At 38.7% G+C, this 20175-nt stretch overlaps 2 protein-coding genes across 5 annotated transcripts; one reads left to right on the top strand and one right to left on the bottom strand.

Moving 5' to 3' along the window:
- Positions 1-115: 115 nt before the first annotated feature.
- On the top strand, positions 116-9196 carry LOC133161022 (sodium- and chloride-dependent transporter XTRP3A-like). Of its 4 annotated transcripts, XM_061289194.1 has the most exons (11): positions 121-317; positions 2127-2267; positions 3231-3322; positions 3406-3633; positions 3949-4059; positions 4140-4381; positions 4538-4700; positions 5578-5779; positions 7343-7502; positions 7618-7783; positions 8102-9196. In XM_061289194.1, exons 1-11 carry the CDS (start codon positions 194-196, stop codon positions 8270-8272), a joined length of 1800 nt encoding a protein of 599 aa, XP_061145178.1. In that variant the 5' UTR covers positions 121-193; the 3' UTR covers positions 8273-9196. The 4 variants fall into 4 exon arrangements, 3 of the variants coding, with proteins under 3 accessions (XP_061145179.1, XP_061145180.1, XP_061145178.1); XM_061289195.1 differs by lacking the exons at positions 7618-7783; positions 8102-9196 and adding an exon at positions 6326-6431 and having other exon boundaries at positions 116-317; positions 7343-7507; XR_009715988.1 differs by lacking the exon at positions 8102-9196 and having other exon boundaries at positions 117-317; positions 5578-5651; positions 7618-7757.
- A 3507-nt stretch (positions 9197-12703) lies between these two features.
- On the bottom strand, positions 12704-19972 carry LOC133160629 (phosphatidylinositol-3-phosphatase SAC1-B). Its single transcript, XM_061288466.1, has 20 exons — positions 19853-19972; positions 19363-19460; positions 19150-19224; positions 18944-19071; positions 18587-18736; positions 18050-18109; positions 17868-17901; positions 17641-17742; positions 17236-17321; positions 16722-16808; positions 16554-16622; positions 16380-16459; positions 16202-16300; positions 15574-15712; positions 15227-15296; positions 15037-15109; positions 14787-14880; positions 13419-13511; positions 13289-13346; positions 12704-13199 (listed from the first exon to the last, which is right to left on the bottom strand). The coding sequence occupies exons 1-20, from the start codon at positions 19879-19881 to the stop codon at positions 13063-13065; spliced, it is 1761 nt and encodes a 586-aa protein (XP_061144450.1). The 5' UTR covers positions 19882-19972; the 3' UTR covers positions 12704-13062.
- Positions 19973-20175: the final 203 nt, after the last annotated feature.

A 20175-nucleotide genomic window follows, 5' to 3' on the forward strand; every position in this document is an offset into this window, starting at 1 on the left:
CCCATTCTAAGTGGCCCAAGACTGATATAAAATAAAACAATTATATTGGGATAATAAAGTGTCCACTTGGAGGCCCCGCCTCCTCCCACCATTCAAGTTACAATCAGCGTTGTTAAGAGTCTGAAGGCGATCAGCCGCCTCACACAACCTGTTGAGGAGCCGCTAAAAACGTTCGTTCACTTAAGACGCGGACATGGAGAAAGATGCTCGACCCAACTGGGACAGTCCTTTGCAGTTCGTGTTGGCCTGTGTGTCTTATGCGGTCGGACTGGGGAACGTATGGCGATTCCCATACCTGTGCCAGATGCACGGCGGAGGTGAGGACTGACTACGTCATTTTCAATCCCTTTTTGTGACGCTGCTTTGTTGCGTGTAGATATAATAGTCGCACGTTTTCTTATTCCAAAAATCATCGAGCTGTCATTATAATATGAAGTTGACAATTTAATAGGGAATGTGTTCCCGCAAATAAGTAGTGAAATGTCAGTAGTAGTTAAAAACAAAAACAACAAAAAACACGCAGTAATTTGACTCAATAAATGTTCGTCCCAAAATTTAAAACGAGTATTTAATAAGGACGTTCTTTTGAAAACGAGTAGTGAAAATATAGACAAACTGTCAGATAAATGAATAGATAAAATACACCAATTAATAAACAATACTATTTGCCATTTAGCGTCCTGAAGCTTTGTTTGTTAAATACAATGCTGAACACTTTTCTCAGCCGACTTATAATAATAATAATAATAATAATAAAGTGAACATATAACTTAAAATTAGGGAAAATCCTTATACTGTATTATATTACTGGACTAGACTAGACTTTTTTCAGTTAAAATCTTTTTCCTATTTTTCAATTAACATCATGATCATTTCTAATTATATACCAATATAATTCATTTCTTGTTTTGTGTTATGAATAATATATTAGTCTTATTTGCTCATTGGAAGTATTTAGTTCTACTCGCTTATTGTTAGGTGTGTGATGTCTATTTTGAATTAAGATAAATGAACTAAACACTGTCCTTTCCCCAATTGCTGTTGGATCACCACCGAAGAACAAAATATAACATTAGACAACATCTAAATAACATTAGATCAATATTCCAAGCCTTCAAGGTCAACTTTGCAGATAACCTCAGTATTTTTCCTTTAAAACTAAACGGCCTCAGGTGTCAACAAACACGGAAGAGTGATGACCATCAGTTTGCATTTCATAAAAATGAATAAGGCACACTTCCAGTAATGTCAGGTGGGTTGTAAAAGTTTCAAACAAATCCTTACCAGAGTGCAAGTTGATACAAAGTTGAAGCAGGCTGTAACTCTCAATAACATCGTAAACTATATATAGTTGATAAGTCCCAAGCATGGAGTGATATTACTAATGACTGAGCTCCCTTTAGCCTGCAGCTTCTCTCCTGTTTAAGGACTCCACAGTAGAAGCGGGCGATAAGACCTCATGACATAACAGTTTAAGTGATACACAAACATGACAAGTGCAGAATGAACGAGAGAAAATAGATTGAGAAATGAATACCGCTTGTAAAAATAAAGACACTAATCATACATTCAATGCTACATTGACAACTTGCTATATTTATGTTATACAGTATATGTTTGTGTGTGGGTGATCTATTTTGCGAATGATAAACACAAAGAAAAGGAAGTTGAGAAAATGTTATGAGAGTGCCACTTGCCAAATTGAACCTGCACATTTCTGAACTTTTGTCAGCCAACAGCAAAGAACAGTGTCACTTTGTCACTTATTTTTCCCGTGTTTATCGTATTGCTCACTCTGTGGTCATAAGTTCATTAGCGGCTTTCCCAAGTTAACTGCTAATTGTCAAAGTTCATAAGATAAAAAAGATTTTTATTGAAGGGCTACTTGTGGGAGACAATACAGCGGTACAAACTCTGGACAATATACAAATTGTGCATTATAAGAGGGGGAGTAGCTCATCTACAAAAATCTGATCTTGGGAACTTTTTAAGTTACAGTGTGACATTAAAATGGGATAAAGAAGCTGGGCTAGCTTCAAGACACAAAATTTTATTTCTTCGTATGTAGTATTGTACTGTATATAGGTCAAGTAAATAATGTATTTAATTGTGGGTTTCTCCAATAGGTGGTTTCTTGATTCCATATCTTGTGATGCTGTTTATTGAGGGTGTGCCTTTATTCTATATGGAGCTTGCCATTGGTCAGAAGATGCGCTTGGGAAGCATCGGGGCCTGGTCGGCCATTAACCCGTATTTGGGAGGAGTGGGTAAGTCCTCAAAACAACATTTAGAGATGATACATAACTAATTAACCAACTTCTTGAGTTCTGTAGGCTGACGGTAAAACACAACAATATATGCCCTTGATTTGGATTTGTAGTGTTCTTGCAAAAGGTGGATAACTGCATGTGCATACCATTTTGACTTTTTGTTACAAAAACTATTGTACAAAGCACCCAGTGTAGAGTGTAGCACTACTCTCCTGTTTTGTAACCTTTTTGGGTTCAATGACCATCATCACAGTTTTCCTCCTTGTCGTCATTAGGAAGTAGAATCACACAAATAACAAAAAAAGGCCACCCTTATGTAGTGAATTGTTAAGATGCTTACTAAACTTCAATTTAATCAAATACTGTATATTGAAGTCATGTAAGATTTGCGTATGCCTGACCTGATGATTCAACCTCCATGTTTTGAGATATTATTTATCCTGAAATTATTGTTAAACTCCTAATTGCAGGACTTTAGAAGTTCCATTTTAGAGACAGATGCAAAAGGGAGAAATTGATTTAGATTAGGAATGCACTGATAACAGTACCAGTAGCGATGCTGATGCTGATACTGTACAACAGCAGTACTTGTAGAAATACTTTGATACGACATATACTTCAGCCTGAATACATTTTGGGTAGGAGCCATGTCAGACACGTGCATGTGGAGATACAATAAGAACATAGATGACAACACTTTTAGACAACTGCTCTGCTCACTGTATGATGAAGCATTGATTACCCTTTAGCAATGAATCATCTTTATTGTCATGAACACGTGCATACTTATGAACTTTGCCCTCCGCATCTAACCAATCAAAGTAGTAATGTCCGTTGATGTTTGTTTCAAGGGGTTATCCTCACTTCTAGCAATCGTTTCGGGGAAATTACATGATGTCAACCGGAGACATCTATAAAATAAGCACAGAAACAATTTTCATCTTAAATCTCTGATTTCAGGTCTTGCGAGTGTTGTAGCATCCGTGTATCTTTGCCTCTACTACAACATTATCAATGCATGGAGCTTCTGGTACCTCTTTCACTCATTTCAAGTGAGCTATAATAAATACACTCTGTATGAATTTCTGAACTCATTCATTCCTTTCTGATGACTTTCATTGGTTTACATTCACAGTCTGTCCTGCCCTGGTCAGAGTGTCCCGTTAATTCCAACCAGACCGGACTTGTAGAAGAGTGCCAAAAGGCTTCTTCGACCCAATACTTCTTTTTTAGACAAACACTGAACACGTCTTCTTCGATTGAAGAGAATGGAGGCATCCACACAGGTCAGGCTTTGTGTCTCCTGCTGGCCTGGGTGATCACCTACCTCTTTATTATCCATGGAGTAAAATCATCTGGGAAGGTAAGAGAAGTTTGCAGCCACACCGCAAGTGCAATCATAGCGGTGACATACTGTAAAACAAAAAATATAGTAGTTGCTCAGCCTTTGATAAGAACTGCTGACTCGATTGAATAAACATGAGTGCTCTAATTTAAATGTTCTCCATTGTAGTCTTCTTTTTCCACATTCTTCTTCTCTACATACAACTTGTTAAGACGGGTCCTTCTTTTGGAATATTTTCTGTATGAAGCTCCAAACAAAGACAAAAAGAGCACAGAATGAATGACTTCTTCAAAGATTTCACACCATGAAAATTTGTTGTTTGACTGTCTGCAGGTGGTTTACTTCACTGCCACATTTCCTTATGTGGTCCTCATTATTTACCTCATCCGGGGTTTGACTCTTCCTGGTGCCATCTATGGTATCAAGTACATGTTCACGCCTAAGGTAAGCATGGATTAATAATGCCATCATTTGAAATGAATGTTTCTACTTGGGCCAATATGACGATGTTTACATGATTTCAGATGGAAGAACTGGCCAATCCCACTGCATGGATAAATGCTGCTACTCAGATTTTTTTTTCTCTGGGTTTGGGATTTGGCTCGCTCATAGCGTTTTCCAGCTACAATCAATACAACAACAACTTTGAGAAACAGGCCTTCATCGTCTCACTCATCAACAGTGGAACTTCAATCTTTGCTTCCATTGTCACCTTTTCCATTTATGGCTTTAAAGCCACGGTTAACTATGAGAACTGCCTGGAGAGGTGAGTGGATGTCTTGCTCATCTATGTTTATGATTGATGATCCAAATGTAGTGAGTGTAGTCAAATATTCATTAATTAGTCTTAGGAGTGTTACTGCTTAGTACTTGTCAAATGTCTGTATTTAAAGAGTGACAGTACTCGTGTCGTCTCTTCCAGGACACGCATTTTGCTGCTAAATACTTTTGAATTGGCGGAGGACACTATCAACATAAACAATGTGTTTGACTGGATTAAAACACTCAATGCAACGTACCCGGAGCAGTTTGCTGAACTTGGCAATAAACTGGAAGCCTGTGACCTAAATGATGAACTAGACACGGTAAGGTCTTTATCATTCCACTCTTGCATTAGTGCACAATAAACGCTTTGTTTTTATCAATGCATGGTTAGTGCCTGTAAAAGTTAAAAGTCGATTGGAGGAAACAAACTTCCGCTAGTGCATGTGTCGATTTTTGAATGATTAACAGCCAAGCAAACTCTTGGGCCAACACTTTTCATTCTTGCTGAGAGTATTCATTAGTATCATTCATACGTAAATCTCGGTCAGCATGCACCGGATCTATCTATCTTTTAAAATCTTTTATGGACATATACCCTCTTCTTCATACTACACTTTCCCAAGTCGAAGCTTCCTTAATCCCCGTTCTCAGCACCCAGTTGTCATGGTAACAACAGACACACTCAGTATTGCGGGGCCGCTGTAGAGGGGAAAATGGTGAGCAGTGGCTGATTTTCACGGGACGGGACCGTGAGGGTTGGAAATAGAGATAACAGTTTTGTTTTCAATCTTCTCGCTGATAGCAATTTTTAACTGGTCTTAAAACTTGCAGAAAATTTACAAGCACTAAACAAGAAATAACCTGCTATCAAAGTACAGTGTGCTGTATATGAAACAGATTGTTGCAGAATTTTATCGTCAAACTTTAGGTACAAAACCCCTTCTGATGAGATCCAGTCCTATATGCTTCTGTTACGTGATTGTGCTGGGGTGGGAGAGCATCAAAGATCATTTACAATACACAACCACAACTTAGAGTTGTTTGATAAGAACCGTGCCAGTAGTTACCCTTTACATTTTTTTTCTTGAGTAAAGTTCATCTTAATACACAATCTTCTTAAGGTCTGAATCAAGGTAGATTGGAGTCATAAACTCTTATCACTCAACTCTGTTTTTTTTGTCTCCTCATTTGTTTCAGGCAGTGGAAGGGGTTGGTCTCGCTTTCATCCTGTACAGTGAAGCCATTCAAAACATGCCCCTGCCTCAGTTGTGGTCAGTGTTGTACTTCTTCATGCTTCTGCTTCTGGGATTGGGCAGCATGCTGGGCAACTTGACTGCCATTACCACCCCACTACGAGACTTTAAGATACTGTCCAAAGTTAGCAATGAGGTGTTAAACGGTAAGACTTGGGTAGATAGATATTGTTTGATTAAAAAAAAAAAAAAAAAATGATGGCTATTGTTCAGTTACTCACATTACTTATACAATTTTGGATTACTCACCTAATAGCTGCTGTAAAAATAGGTTTCTCGGTTTTGCTGCACTACATAAAATGCTGTATCAGTCCTCATGATATAAATTCTTGGATATTTATTTACATAAATGATTGTGTCGGATCAAATAGCCTAGTGGGCTATTTATTTTTTTCTTTTTAAAGCGTCAAATCCAAAAATGTATTTAGTTACAAACTATACTTTGACTCAGGTTAGCTCGTGGTTGCAAATATAGCATAACAGATTTCTTTTTGTTTTGGTTTGAGATGCTTCATGCTGTGTTTAAAAGTACATGCCATTATATGAGATCATGAGTTTCTTGTCAACAGTTTGCATGGAAAGTATGCAAAGTAGCCAGTGGCGGCTACATGCACCCTCACTACACAAAACTCAACATTTTGATTACTCTTGCATTTCTGGAATATGAATTGAGCTGCTTTTATCCATCTTAGGGGTTGACCACTTTACCTTGTACCGGCACTTACTGTCAACTGTAATGGACATCACAATGCCAAGGGCTCAGCTTGCGAACGTCACATGACCAAACCCAGAAAACAGGTGAGCTGCGATTTGCTGTTACCTGAGCCCTTAGGCACTGTGACATCTTTTTCAGTCAACAGCAAGGAACAAAGTGGCCACTCACTAAAATGGGTAAAAACAGGCGCTTTAATTCTCCATTCACAAACGCAACATTAATCATAACGCCGTGTTTAGACTCGTGAGGATGCGTAGAACATACCGGTTTTCATGGTAATAAAAAGTCATATACAGTTCTGCATGACAGAGCACAATAGATAAGTGGATTACATAAGTGTGCACATCCTCTCTCTTATAACTGGGGTTGTGGCTTGATTTAAAATAGGCGAACTATCGCAGTGGCAGATTTGTGTGTCAAGTCTAGTCACTTACGTAAATGCCAAGTCAGCCAGTTTAAGTCTTTCGAAAGTTTTTGCAAAGCAAGTCGCAAGTGCTAACCATGGCAACGCGAGTCTGACGTGAGTCCAGTCATGTGACTTGAGTCACCCACCTCTGCCTTGCACTGTTGGGCCAATAGTGAGTCTAGCTTTTATTGAATGACGATCATTGGGCTGGATCTCGCCGGCTGGGTTTGTGCGCATACCGGCTGGTGATTAGCCATCTCACGCGTTTTGTATCGAACCTGCTCAGAATGTGGAAAACAAGGCAATCAAAGGGGTTTAACTTGTTGAGGTAGAACTTGACTTCAAACTGTATTGCAGTATTTCCCAACCTTTTATGGGCCAAGACCCAAAACATGTTGGAGATTAATTAGAGGAGGATTAGGGTATTTCCATTTGCATTTTATTGTTCTATGCTAGTTGGGAATCACCAAGATACTGTTCACAGAATGTGGCGCATGGACAAACGGTCCATTGCAATCTCAAAATGTTTTTTGTTTTTCGCTTCACTTGTGCTGTGCATCACCTTTGTGAACTGTGTTTTCCCGTCAGGGACATTGTGTCTAATCCTGATGCTTCTCGGCCTGGCCTTTACCACCCCATCTGGAAATTATTGGTTTACCATATTTAATGAATACGGAGCATCTTTCTCTCTGCTTTTTGTTGTCCTCGTTGAGATTCTGACTGTCAGTTACCTTTATGGACTCAAAAGGTTTGTACTGTATGTTTGTATTGTTCTCTATGCCTTATCCAATCTAGTTGCTGCAATATAACAATAAAACAATGATGAGAAAATTCTTGCTGAAAGGATGCTCTGCTTATTGTAGGTTTGAAAAAGATATTGAAGACATGCTTGGCCACCCTCCAAACTGGTACTTGAAGATCATGTGGGGCATAGTCAGCCCTCTTCTCCTAATATGCCTATTTGTCTTCTATATTGTCAACTATATCAGAGGAGGAACACCTACTTACCAAGCATGGAACAAGGAGCTGGTAAACTTTATTATTATTATTATTATTATTATCATTAATATATTTACTACAAACTCTCAATTAATTTAAATGTGTGCACAGAGCATTACGTTTTTGCTACAGCTTCCAACTTTTTATAGCTACAGCACAATATACAAATTGGTGTACCTTTACTTGCATTGTATTTAGTTTCATGTAAAAGTTTGCTGCATTGTGTGAGCTGGTTCCTTAAGTTGTAAACATTGATTCCCTCCTAGCACATAAATAGTGTTCTGATGATTGCACAACATGAAGTTACAAATTGCAGAAAGAAAAATGTCCATTGTATCTATTTTTCAGGGAAAGACTGTGGCGACCGACTATCCGGTTTTTGGTCAAGTCTTTATTGCCATACTGTTGGCATCTGCCGTCAGCTGTGTTCCCCTCTCGGCTCTCTATGTGTACTGCACGAACAGGAAACAATCAAATTCTGTCAAGAATAGACAATCGGTCAACACCATATCTACTTAGAGCACCTAAGTGTAGATGATAAGTGCACCTTTTCAATTTTGTTGATGTGGTCCAATTTTACGACCGTTTTTTTTCTATCTTTCTTAAGGCACTTTACACAGGTCACAGCGGGTATAAAACCACACTCCTCACCGCTGTGTGAGCAAGGGATAATTCCCTTCTTGGAAGAAACATGCAGTAGACTTGCTAATATTACTCCCAGTCGAAATAAGGATGTAGTCGTCGCAGTGTTGTTTACAAGCAGGAATAGCAAGGAGAAATAGGAACATAATGATGAGCTCTCAAGCACCAACTGGAGCATCTAAAATTACTTCCTGGAGCAACCTGCCAACCAAATTCTCTTCAAGTGGAATATTCCCTCTGTCCCTGTGTCCAAAATTAATTAGAATGCACAATTGTCAATATTGACAGTGACTGTGGTGAAAATCTATACATTTATAGATGATCCAAATCATCTGGAAAGTTGTTTTGGAAAACGGATATTTGTTGATGTTGTAAATTGTTTCCACCTAATGTATTATTACTAGTACATTGTTATACGTATATGATATATTAATATTCTGTTTGTACAGTCCCAACATTTGGTGTAGTTTCCTTCTTATAAATGTTTTATTTGAAATACCCTTTATTGTGTAAAGTATGATTAGGTACTGACAATATTGCCTCCTATGCGTTTTAACATGAAATATACTGTAGATAGCTGTCATTTGTTGAAATTGTCAAATATACAATATTATTATCACGTCGTTCTTAATCCTCCATATTCAGACAAGACTTGATGTTAGGAATCTCGTATACATTTTTTTTTCCATTAAAAAAAGGTATTTCATGGAATACAATATGAGTGGTAGCATGTATGTATATATGTACTCATTTCTCTGTGTGTGGAATGTTGAATGTTTTGATTAAAGACTTTAATAACTAGTGGAATTGTTGTCTTTGAAGTGAAATATTAAAGTAAGATTAGTAATAGTAAGACGGTTCCCCTGATAACAACGGATGTTAGGATTGACAGGACTCGACCATTTGAATTGTGGGAACGGCAGAATGTTTCTATCATGACGCAAAATAGAAATGCAGAATGGAACTGAATGTAAATTGTGTGATTTGTGTTTAATCAGCAATCACATTTTAAGTTCTGTACATTTGTACATTCTTCCTTGCAAGAATATTAAATCATTTTCAAGTCTCCTAGGTATTATTTAAAGTAGTTAATGCTGACATTATCTAGATTTTTATTATTTACCGAAGTAAAAGTGTGTCTGGATACTTTTGTCGATTTGTAGTATTCGTATTCATTTCAGTTAACATGCCTTCAGTTAACAACATGCCCTGCAGTAACCCTTATTTTGTTATGTTGCGTTCCTTCACCACTGACCTTTGAATCGTAACTAGTTTTCCATTCAAAGAAGAGAATTTTTTTTATGAATCAAAGGTTTGACCTGGGCCCAGCAGGTCTCTAAATCCCACAATATCTGAGGCTTATCGCATGTGGCATTTATAAACTTGCCATTTCCTCACAGTCTTATCTTCCTTCCCCTTAAAAAGGAATTTTTAATTAATTCCACAAGTTCAGCATTGTAATGAATATTTTATATCTGCTAAATAACACCAAATCAAATGCTAAAGTTTTATATCTCACGATCACATGATAAAAAGATATTGTGATACATCAAACACATCATAAAGTTGACAATGCATTTTAGTCTTTATATTGTTTCCTTATTTCTTTATTGGCCTGGAGAAAAAGAAATGTCATTGTTCCGTTAAGATTAATTGACCAAGACTACAACCCGTAACCATAACCCCAAGCCCTGAAATGTAGTTGACTTTTGAAGTTTACAGTTTAAAACATGTATACAAAATAAAAACACTCGACTCCCTTCAACAAGTGATCTTTTGTCAGATATTAAAGGGTTCTACTGCCTCCATGTGGCAAGTGGGAGAAATGTTTCCACTTTTTTCTTTCTTATATTCTGTATATTAATTATGCCATGACTAAATGGCTAAATTGTTCATGAATGACAAGAAATGTGTGCGTGCGTGCGCGCGTGCGTGTGTTTGTGTAAAGTCTGAGGGTGGCCAAAAGATGTCATGCTTGACACAGGTTGTTTCTAGTTGTAGATTTTTTTTTTAAATAGTTTTTTAACGCTGACAATTTTGAGTTGACAGCTGCGTCAAAAGACTCAATAAAGAATATAATTCAATAATATTTTGAAACATTAATTGCAACAGCACATTAAAATCTGTTGATATTTAACATCGTCTGCCTGAATGATTGTAGATGTGGTTCATATTTATTCATTGAGACGCAAAGTCCTGCTCGCGGGCCAAATCCGACCCGTGTCTAAATTTAGACCGGCCCAAAGCATCGTGTCAGAAAATCATAATATGTGGCCCACTGTCGCGGGGACCTCCAAGCCACAGAAATGACACGCGTACAAACGGGAACGCGCACGTGAGTGAGCGATCACGATCGGGTGCGAGCGCGTTCTCCCCCGTCCCTTCCCTGTCCACGCGCACGCACACAAGTGTCCTTTTGCAAGATAATCGGTGACACTTCCTCATTCAAATTTCCGCACACCGAAGACTAAAATCAGTGACGCTGTCAGTGACGCTGCAAAAGGCAAAAATAATTGAGGAAGTACTGGTAAGCGCTCTGTCTACTTTACAAACAATACAGCACGTCCGCGTCGCCCACTCACAGTGATTGCAAATAACAAAAAGACGATGGATTGTTATTTTGTGATTATGATGTATTCTGTCGTGTATGAGGTTTAAACCTAAAAAGATAAAGCGGAGAATGATTTAATTTGGATAAAAAATCGGACATGATACAACCTGGCCTGTTTACTGCAGTCGAAAAACCAATATCTCCCTTCTCATTAATACAACAATAATGAAACAAACTCAATACATGTAATAAAAAATGAATCCAACTTTCATCAAATCGTTCGTTTGTATTTAATTTATTATTATTTTAATCTTTAACTATCCTGGTAATGCGATTGACAACAGATTCTCATTTGCTATATAAACATATCTGCAGGTAGCGAAGGATATAGTTACATATTTACAAGTTAATTTACAATGGTAATGGTTCGAGGAATGTAAGTCTGAATACATTTGAATCTAACCCTTATACATTTCAATCTAACCAAATCTGGCCTTCTTTGCAAAAGTACTATAGAACATTTCCTATTCATGCAGTATACATGGAGCGCTGTGAGGGGAACACAGCTGACGACAGACACCAACAATATGGCAATGAAGACTTGACCAAAAACAGGGTAGCCCATCAACACTGTCTTTCCCTGTTGGTAGTGACGGACTGAGCACTACAGGGATTCTGTTGATAGACAAAAACTACACTTGTGTCAGAGCCAAGTCTATTTCAAAGTATCTGCAAACCCAAAGTCTGTTGTTGATTTATGCCAGGATTCCTGTATGGAGTAAGAAAGGACTCCCAAAGAACAAACTTTACTGTACATTATTTTAGAGATTAGGTTTGCATTTCGTAGGTAAATTCTGTCTTGATTGGCTTTGCTTTCATTTCATGGATGGTTCTGACAACATGATGCAGAAAAATCAAAGTTATAACTTTTAGGAGAAACTTTATAATCACATTCTTATTGATGAAACGTGCATTAATGGTTCTTCTCCCAGACTTATTGGTACAACCGTATGATACAAACTAGCGTATTGTGTCATAGCATTAGAAAATAATGTGACAATGTCAGGGAGAAATCAATGTTCTTTAGCTGGGGGCTAACTAACTTTCTGCCATAGTATAAAATGCTTGGTTTGGTTGACACTTTAGAAGTAATCATTTAACAATGTTGTGAACAGATTTCAGAATCAGAACTGTGTCCATTTCTGGTTAACTTGATAATTATCATTAATAGTTCTCAGTATGATGAAGCACAGTGATGATCCAAACTAAAATTCCTGTCAAAGCAGAATATTTGATTTGTTATTGGGTATCATATCTTGGGTATCATTCTTGTGGGTGGTCCATGTATGTTGGTACTTTATGAAAAGGCAAGGGTGACACGGTGACGCACTGGTTAGCACGTCCGTCTCACAGTGTGGAGGTTGCGGTTTCGATTCCGGCTCTGGGCTTCCTGTGTGGAGTTTGCATGTTCTCCCCGTGCCTGCGTGGGTTTCCTCCGAGTGATCCGGTTTCCTCCCACATCCCCCAAAAAAATGGATCACTCCAAATTGCTGGTAGGTGTGAGTGTGAGAGCAGGCAGTTGTTCGTCTGTGTATGTGCCCTGTGATTGGCTGGCAACCGGTTCAAGGTGTCGCCTGCCTACTGCCAGCTGGGATAGGCTCCAGCACTTTCGTGAGCATCGTGAGTAGTTCAGAAAATGGATAGATAGATGAAAAGGCAAACCTGACATACAGTAAATAATTTACAGCTTTTCTGAGTTTGATCCCAATGAGTGGGGCAAAAGTGACATTTTATATAAATCCCACAATTGTCTTCTAAAAACAGGTACAGTGACAACATTGAATAAGAGCTAAGTTCAGCGTACATGTCAGCCTGTGCCAGACTGTCCTGTCTCTGTGTTAGAGCCGTGTGGATAGCAGCAGGTCCATGCAGACAGTTTTGCGTGCCTTGTCTTGCAAGAGGCGGCCCTGCTGGCTCACCGACATCCTCAACTCTCCCCTGTGTACTAGTAAAGGCTCCATGCCTGATGATGTTGCTGCTGGGGATAAAGCGATGAAAAGGCTGAGGATGAGGTGGTGAGCTCGCTAGGGCGGAGCTGCTTTCCACACGCACACATTCAGTCCATCTTTTCTTTCTGGACCAGCTTTGGAGCATCGACGAAGTCACGTCCATTGAAGAGGATGAGACCACATGTAACCACGCTGGCCGTTCCCCAGAACAGGACATAAGCTAGAGTCTCCGTCCATGTGTCACCTACGGAGGAATGCCAGATTTATGAGGAAGTAACGTACTTTATATTGTGTCTGCAATCATTTTTCACACTTCAATGTTGTTTGTCTTACCAGCCATTAGCAAGCAGATAATACACATAGAGAATGCGACCACCATGATGATAGGCAACTGAAAAAGACAAAAAAAAGTTGCATTAAAAGAAAGGCAAACTAAAACTGCATTACCTTGCCTAAGTCTTACCGTCAGAAATTTCCAGTCTTTGGGGTCACGCAGTGGTGTAGTCAAATCAGCTTCATCCACAGCAAAGTTACCAAGAAATAGATCTATAGAGTCCTGTAACCCAAAGCTTTCAATATTAAGACAGGGCTAGTGAAATTTCTGAACAGTTATGCACTGTCAACCCATTAGTAAAAATAAAATACATTATATTACTTTGTCTAAGAAAATGTACGTGGATTTCAATTTGATCGTTCCTTTGTTTACATAATTGTTTTGCATAGGCAAGTGTAGGTGATCATTAGACAGAGTATATTGTATTTGGGAAGAGATTATAGTAGTGTTGACAGAAAAAAAAGCCAAGCTATTAGAGTAACGCAGACAACTCTATGTATTTTCGAGCTGAACTAAAATTGCAGGTCTTCAGTCAAGTTGAACTGAATAGCGATGACATTCTTCAGATCGCTTCAAGTTATTTTTCAATCTCATTGTGCGTACAAATCATGTGTGGACTCTCATGGCTTGGATGATTGGTGATGCATTCCATCCAGCTCCACGTGTTTTGCATGTGCATGTTGTTAGGACTGTCACCTGTAATAAAGTCTGAAATGGCTACAATAGAATCAATACAAAAGAATGACTAACTTCAAAGTTCGGCTTTTGTTTTCATGCTTTATGAAGCCGCTAAATCACAAGTTCATGAGCAGGTGTCCTGTACTTTGGCCACCGCATTGACAACAAAGTTGGCAATTTTTGGCAGGAGGCCAATTTGATATCGAGGTCAGAATTAATTTTGTAATGTGGTGACATGAGAAACTTGCCAATTCTTGCCAAGCCAACATGCTAAATTACTAACCACAACTTCGTCTCAGTTATTTGCAATGAATTTAGAAAAAATATTGTCTCGGTCCAAAATCCTTCCACGTGCGTTTACATGAAACCAAGCTAAACCATTCAAACTTTTCCGCCACTATTGGTTAATCTATAGTCTGTACAACTCAAGTGACGCAAAACAAGAGGTAGAAGTACCATAAAGCCATCAATATAGCTGCACAAGAGCATGTGCACTCTTCTAAATGGGGATGTGGTTGTGTTCAGAATTAAGCAATCGCATTTAAATGTTTAATAGGGATCAGCACACAATTGCCACCATTTAAAGTACCTGTGATTGAAACCCAATCAAAACTTTCGGTTGAAGCGATTTGTAGCTCCCAATCCTAACTTGACACAAAAGATCCCAAATTCAATCTGTGTGTAGCTGGTTTGTCACTTCTGGATTTAATCTGTCAGAGGGTGGTCCTTCATACAGCCTTTTTTATACACTAACTGCAATGTAAAATAAATATGAATGAAAAAGGTTGCGTTTGTCTCAGTAATTGAGACATACTGTACCTGTCTAAATCCATCAGAAAAGTTGTTTTTATAATATCGAATCATGGAGTTCCAGCCGTCCATCAGCAGCCCCCATTGAGTTCTCTTGCCTGTTCTAAAGAAGAAGAAGTGTATAGTGTATAAGGTCGCTACTTGCATCGACCTAAAGTTATTATTCATCACTTCACTTTGACAATGTTGGCAATTGTTCAGTCGGTGAGCTGCAGTGAAGTTGACCAATGTGTAAAAGTAACTGTTTTTAATAACAAACCTGGTGAAGTCGGTCTTCAATGCTCCAGTGCCTGCATATTGTTTAGCACATGCATCTGCGTTGTCAGCCCAAGCTGCAGGGAAAAGACGTCAAAGGCAAGACCATACTTTTAATTTTAGGACTTGAAGAGAGTAAATAGCTGTAGTTACATAAAGTCAAGAATAACTAAAAGCACGGTGTGACAGCTCACCATTTTTGTACATTTTCTCAAAGTCTGCTTGATCCTCAATGGGCTGGTTCATGTGGAGGATGTCCATTTTCTGTGATGAATAACAAAACATCACTTGACCACAAATCACTTATTTTTTTTTTTTTAGTTTTACTGACATGGCTGTGCTGCCATCTATTGGAATATACTGTAACTGTTTGCTCCATTGAGTATAGTACAACATCAATACATTATATGAGTTAAATCATTCAAGCAGAGTGGAGTAGTTTACACCAACACCTCTATTATGTATGTCACTAATTCAAGAGACATCTCTAGTTATGTTGTTTTGACAACTTTATTTCCTGCTTGTAGCATAGGCGTCCTACCCGCAGCTGTGCTTGAAGTGAGCGTCTGGCCAGCAGGCTCTGAATGACATTGGTACGGTCCAAACAGTCCATGCAGTTGCTCCGAAACGTCCCCTCTTGGTTTAACTGTACCTTGCCATCTGAATCCACCAGGAAGTACCTGCGCCCCAAATCCACTGTTATTTCAGTTATGTGGCAAATTCATGGCGTTAAATTCAGGGACTAGGATTTGTTTGCTTGTCTTGAAACACTTGATTGATCATTTTTTACCTTAGAACTGTCCAAATCCTCTAATTTCATCCAAAAACAATTTATTTTTGTGTGTTAATTAAAACAAGACATTTGCAAACATCTGCTTTTACTTTGAAAAATAACCGCACCTCTAACTGAATCATTTTCAAAACATTTGGTTGTTATTGTTGAATATTATTTAGTTGTTTTTATCACTAAACGATACAAAATAAACAACAGGGGAAAAATTCTAATGATTTTGTAACACTTTCATGCAAAATAAAAATCTCCCCTATTATTCCATTAATCGTTGGAATAATCAGTAAAATAATCAATTCTAAAAATATTCAATATTAACAGCCCTGCTGTGTGAGGTTACAACCTTTCTACTAAAACATAAAAACAGAATAAAACTGACCCAAATTCCTCCTGGATTTCAGCAACCATGTCCAACAGGATGTGCAGACGATGCCACCTCATCCGACTGCACTCTTTGTGGAAGTCAAACGCTATGTACCTGAAGAAAACCATATGTTGAGCGAAAAGACTAATTGAGCCATATGTGAAGAGTAACGTGTATAATGGACGACTCTTACTTGATGGTGCCGTTTCCTAAGCTGCCCACCATCTTTTCAAAAGTCTTCTCAAGTGGATTTTCTGAGCCTTTCTGGTTGATCTGAAAGAAGAGGGGAAAATAATTTGTATTTAGGTCAATTTAAGTATGTTATGTGAGTGAGCACAAAAAACAATTAAGTCACACGTAAACTTACCAGATTCAAAATGACTTGCTTCCCATAAAGAATTATCTGTGAATCGAAGTGTCTCTGAAATCCATCCAGCTGAAGCAAATAAAAGCAGGAAAAGACAAACCACACGAGTTAACTACCAAAATAAAAGTCTTTAATGAGTAGGTAGAGTCATGCAAAAGAGGAGTTTACGTGGTTGACTGTTTTGCTGATCTGTGGCCTTGGCTTGTACTTGAGGTTGGGCCTTTGGGACCAGTAAAAGGGTATTGAGCCTCTTGTCTGAAAAGGAGATCAAACAAACTGATATCACTGTGTACTTTATGATTACGATTATTTTTATGAAGCAAATCAAACATTATTCCTGGTGGATTTATCAAATGCTTGACTTTTTAAGTTCTTTTAGATAGCAAGAGACAAAGCAGCTGAGCTGAATGTTTGATTGCCGCCTGCCAATTTGTGGACCCTGGTTAAAGACCATCGCCCACCAACATCCTGGACACTTGGCTGTGGTATCGTTGATCAAGACACAGACACTCCAATCTGCTCTGCGGGTACTTAAGTAGCTCCCTGCTTCAGTGTGTGCCACTAACTGTGTTTACTCCAAATGAAGAGATCATTTATGTACATGACAGATGATTATTCTTCCTCAAATACAGCACTTCATGACACATCGGAAAATCGCTCCAATGGGGATTCATCATCTGACCTGAACAAAGGAAGCCTTGGCACTGTTGTACTGCACTATCTGCTCGGTCTCCACGTAATTAGCAGCATGGCCCTCTGAATCAATGCCTGGCAATGAAAAAAAGAAGTTACAAACATGGTGGCCTGAGGCCCCTATCAAGCAATACACAAGTAGACCTCATATCCACTGGATGTGCCTGAATTTCACTTGGAAAAAGAACTTGAGTTCAAATGATGTTTAAACATCACAGATACAAACCGAAGGATGAGTTATTGTAAGTATAAGTGGACGTCAATCTTAACAAGATTAACACACTACTATTTTTTTCAACTTCTTCATCTTTGTGACCATATTTATCCATCAAACTATTACTGCCCAATGACATGATACTGTCATTCAGTACAGTGTGGCTAAAAGTGTTATTACCTCGGACATAGTAGCGGACACCAGCCCTGAAACAGCTCCTTCTGGAGATGATACTCCAGTCAAAAAATTTCCCATTGATGCAGCTTGACTTCATTGTGATGACTGGTCAACATGAGTGTTAAGAAAATAAAACTGTAAAGGTCAGGAGTCAGAGCTACGGGCTTAGGATGACAATTTCCCCCCCCCCCCCTAGCTGCCACCCAAGTGTTTTAATAATCAAAGGATACATCCATGGACAACTGGGTACACAAACTTGTGTAACTGTTAAAAAAAAAAAGCAGGAAAGATTGTGAGACTAACTTTCAGCACTAGGAGTCAAAATTCTTCAAAGTTAAACTGTAGAAATATAAGACGCGTGACATGCGGAGTCTCACATTTATATCCAAAAAGAAGCCAACAAATGCCTTACCTCAGGCTGTGTAATAAATTCCCTCAACAGGTAGCCATTCCAGACAAAACGTTGATCTGCCTGTAATTACAAGTATAAGCTTTTCTACACATCCTTTTCTGTTTCTCCTAATAGTTTAGCATGGTTATTCCTACTTGGCATGAGGATATTAATGACAAGTTTGTTTGCGTTCTTCCCATTCCCACTGTTAAAAGGTCTGACGACCGATCAAAACAAAAATGTTCCTCTAGAACCAACTTTAATGTAAAAATTACTCTGGTTGGTACACTAATTTAAAAAGTATTTAAAAGTAGTGCATGGTCATGTGAGAAGTCTTACCCACTAATACCAATACAAACACTAGAAAATGCATGAAAAAAATGGTGGGAACAGGGTTTTGGCTTTATGATGGAGACAGAACCAAAACTCTAAGCTCAATAAGATAGCCCACTGTATGTGAACATGGGTTAGAATGCAAACTTGCTCTTAACTCTTTTAAAGAGGTCAGTGGAAACTCATCCCTCTGTAGAATGAGTAGACAACACGCAGGAAACTCACCCTTTCAAGAAGGCTCATCTCGTGAAATTCAGGACTGGTGTTGGCCAGACGTTGCAGAGTGTGGGTCAAGTCGTAGTCTGTTGCAAAGTAGAAGCTGTCTGTGTGTAGGACGTTGTTGATCATTGACAAATAGCTCTTGTTGTCTAGCATCTGTAGAATAATGAAAAGTGAACACCGCAGGACACAACAGAGGCTTTTTGCACCATGCTGCAAAAATCGTGCCTATAGCAATGCACGCATTGTATTTACGTCTGTTTAATATTCATGAATGACACAAGAGACAACGGATATCATCAAAAGCTGACTAAAAACTTGGGTCACAAGTACAATCATTGCAGTCAAATAAGAATCGTCTACCTGGCTGTCTGTTAGGTGCAGTATTGTCTTCTTATAGGAGATTATGTCAAAGTCCAGAGCCTTCCATACAGCATGGCCCAGGAGGTCCCCCACCTTCTTCTTCTTAGTGATGATGATCAGGTACATACCTAACACAACCAGGAAGGATGATGATATTGAAATTGTCAAAGACCAACGATTTTCCAGTTCATCATTTAACATACTACCTGCCACCAAGCGTATGGTCCCCATGAGTCCACATATTGGTCTGGTCTCAGCAGATGCAGGAATGTCCCTCTTAACTGTGGACAATGGGACATCCGAGGACAGTAGTTAGTGCACAAGAAATCAATATGTAGTCTAAATATCATTCAATTTGTGAAGATTAACTCATTCATGAAGAGTGATCTCACAAATGTTGACCGATTTTGAATGCTTACCTGTGAGCGTCATCTCAGTTGACACCCTATCGATGGCCAACACGTCCACAGATCCATCGTCACAAGCCTCGATGTAAAATTTATCAGCTGTGGTGCGCCTGTAATGTGCAGAAAAGGGCGCCCAACACCTCGAGCTTCATTCTCGCAAAAGAAAGCAATTTAACAGAAACAAGCTAGAGGAGGAAGCGTATCAATTGGCTGAAAGAAAATGCGGCTAAAACTGGTAGAACAACAGCAACAAACATTCAGATCGAGAAACCGATTATGCCATTCATTACAACACTTAAATCGGCTATCAAAGCCAAAAAATGTAACATTGATCAATAAAACTTTGTCGAGTGTCAATCGTGTTTACGTCGCGGAACCCGTGACGTACGCGTTAAACCAGTACAAGGCTGTAAGTGGTTAGATCTAACCTGCCAGTAAAACAGATCCCTAATGCCTACATTGTCTTGTACTATAAAACAAAGTGAATGTTCCCAGCACTTACAAGTTAAAACTCTTATAGGTGCTCGCCATCTTTCATTCAGTAACCTCGTCCGTCCGTGACGTGTCAAACCCACACCGACTACTTCCGTCATAACAAGAAAGAGTACTCATTGTGACTACGCATGCGCCAAATTACTCATAATTCATGAAATAGTGCATTCATTTCTTGTCAATTTTTATTCAAGATTGCGTTCTTAAAAGCGAATGCTCTTGTTATGAACTTGGTTTGCATTTGTCGGTAACACTAACAAGACCAGTACGAAAACATAAAACAGGATAACCAGTATGTATTAAAATATTTCCATATAGTAGATGTAGAAAAAC

This window comes from Syngnathus typhle, linkage group LG10 (genome assembly GCF_033458585.1).
Source record: "Syngnathus typhle isolate RoL2023-S1 ecotype Sweden linkage group LG10, RoL_Styp_1.0, whole genome shotgun sequence".
In the NCBI taxonomy this organism is placed as follows: domain Eukaryota; kingdom Metazoa; phylum Chordata; class Actinopteri; order Syngnathiformes; family Syngnathidae; genus Syngnathus; species Syngnathus typhle.

Excerpts from the sequence above, each read along its gene's own strand:
- LOC133161022 (XM_061289194.1), top strand. The coding sequence starts at position 194 with ATGGAGAAAGATGCTCGACCCAACTGGGACAGTCCTTTGCAGTTCGTG. Across the intron at positions 2,268-3,230 it reads CCCGTATTTGGGAGGAGTGG|GTCTTGCGAGTGTTGTAGCA; the intron begins GTAAGTCCTCAA and ends CTCTGATTTCAG. Across the intron at positions 3,634-3,948 it reads GAGTAAAATCATCTGGGAAG|GTGGTTTACTTCACTGCCAC; the intron begins GTAAGAGAAGTT and ends GACTGTCTGCAG.
- LOC133160629 (XM_061288466.1), bottom strand. The coding sequence starts at position 19,881 with ATGGCGAGCACCTATAAGAGTTTTAACTT. Across the intron at positions 13,512-14,786 it reads TTTCTGATGGATTTAGACAG|GACTCTATAGATCTATTTCT; the intron begins GTACAGTATGTC and ends TTTGGGTTACAG. Across the intron at positions 13,347-13,418 it reads AAGACTGGAAATTTCTGACG|TTGCCTATCATCATGGTGGT; the intron begins GTAAGACTTAGG and ends TGTCTTTTTCAG.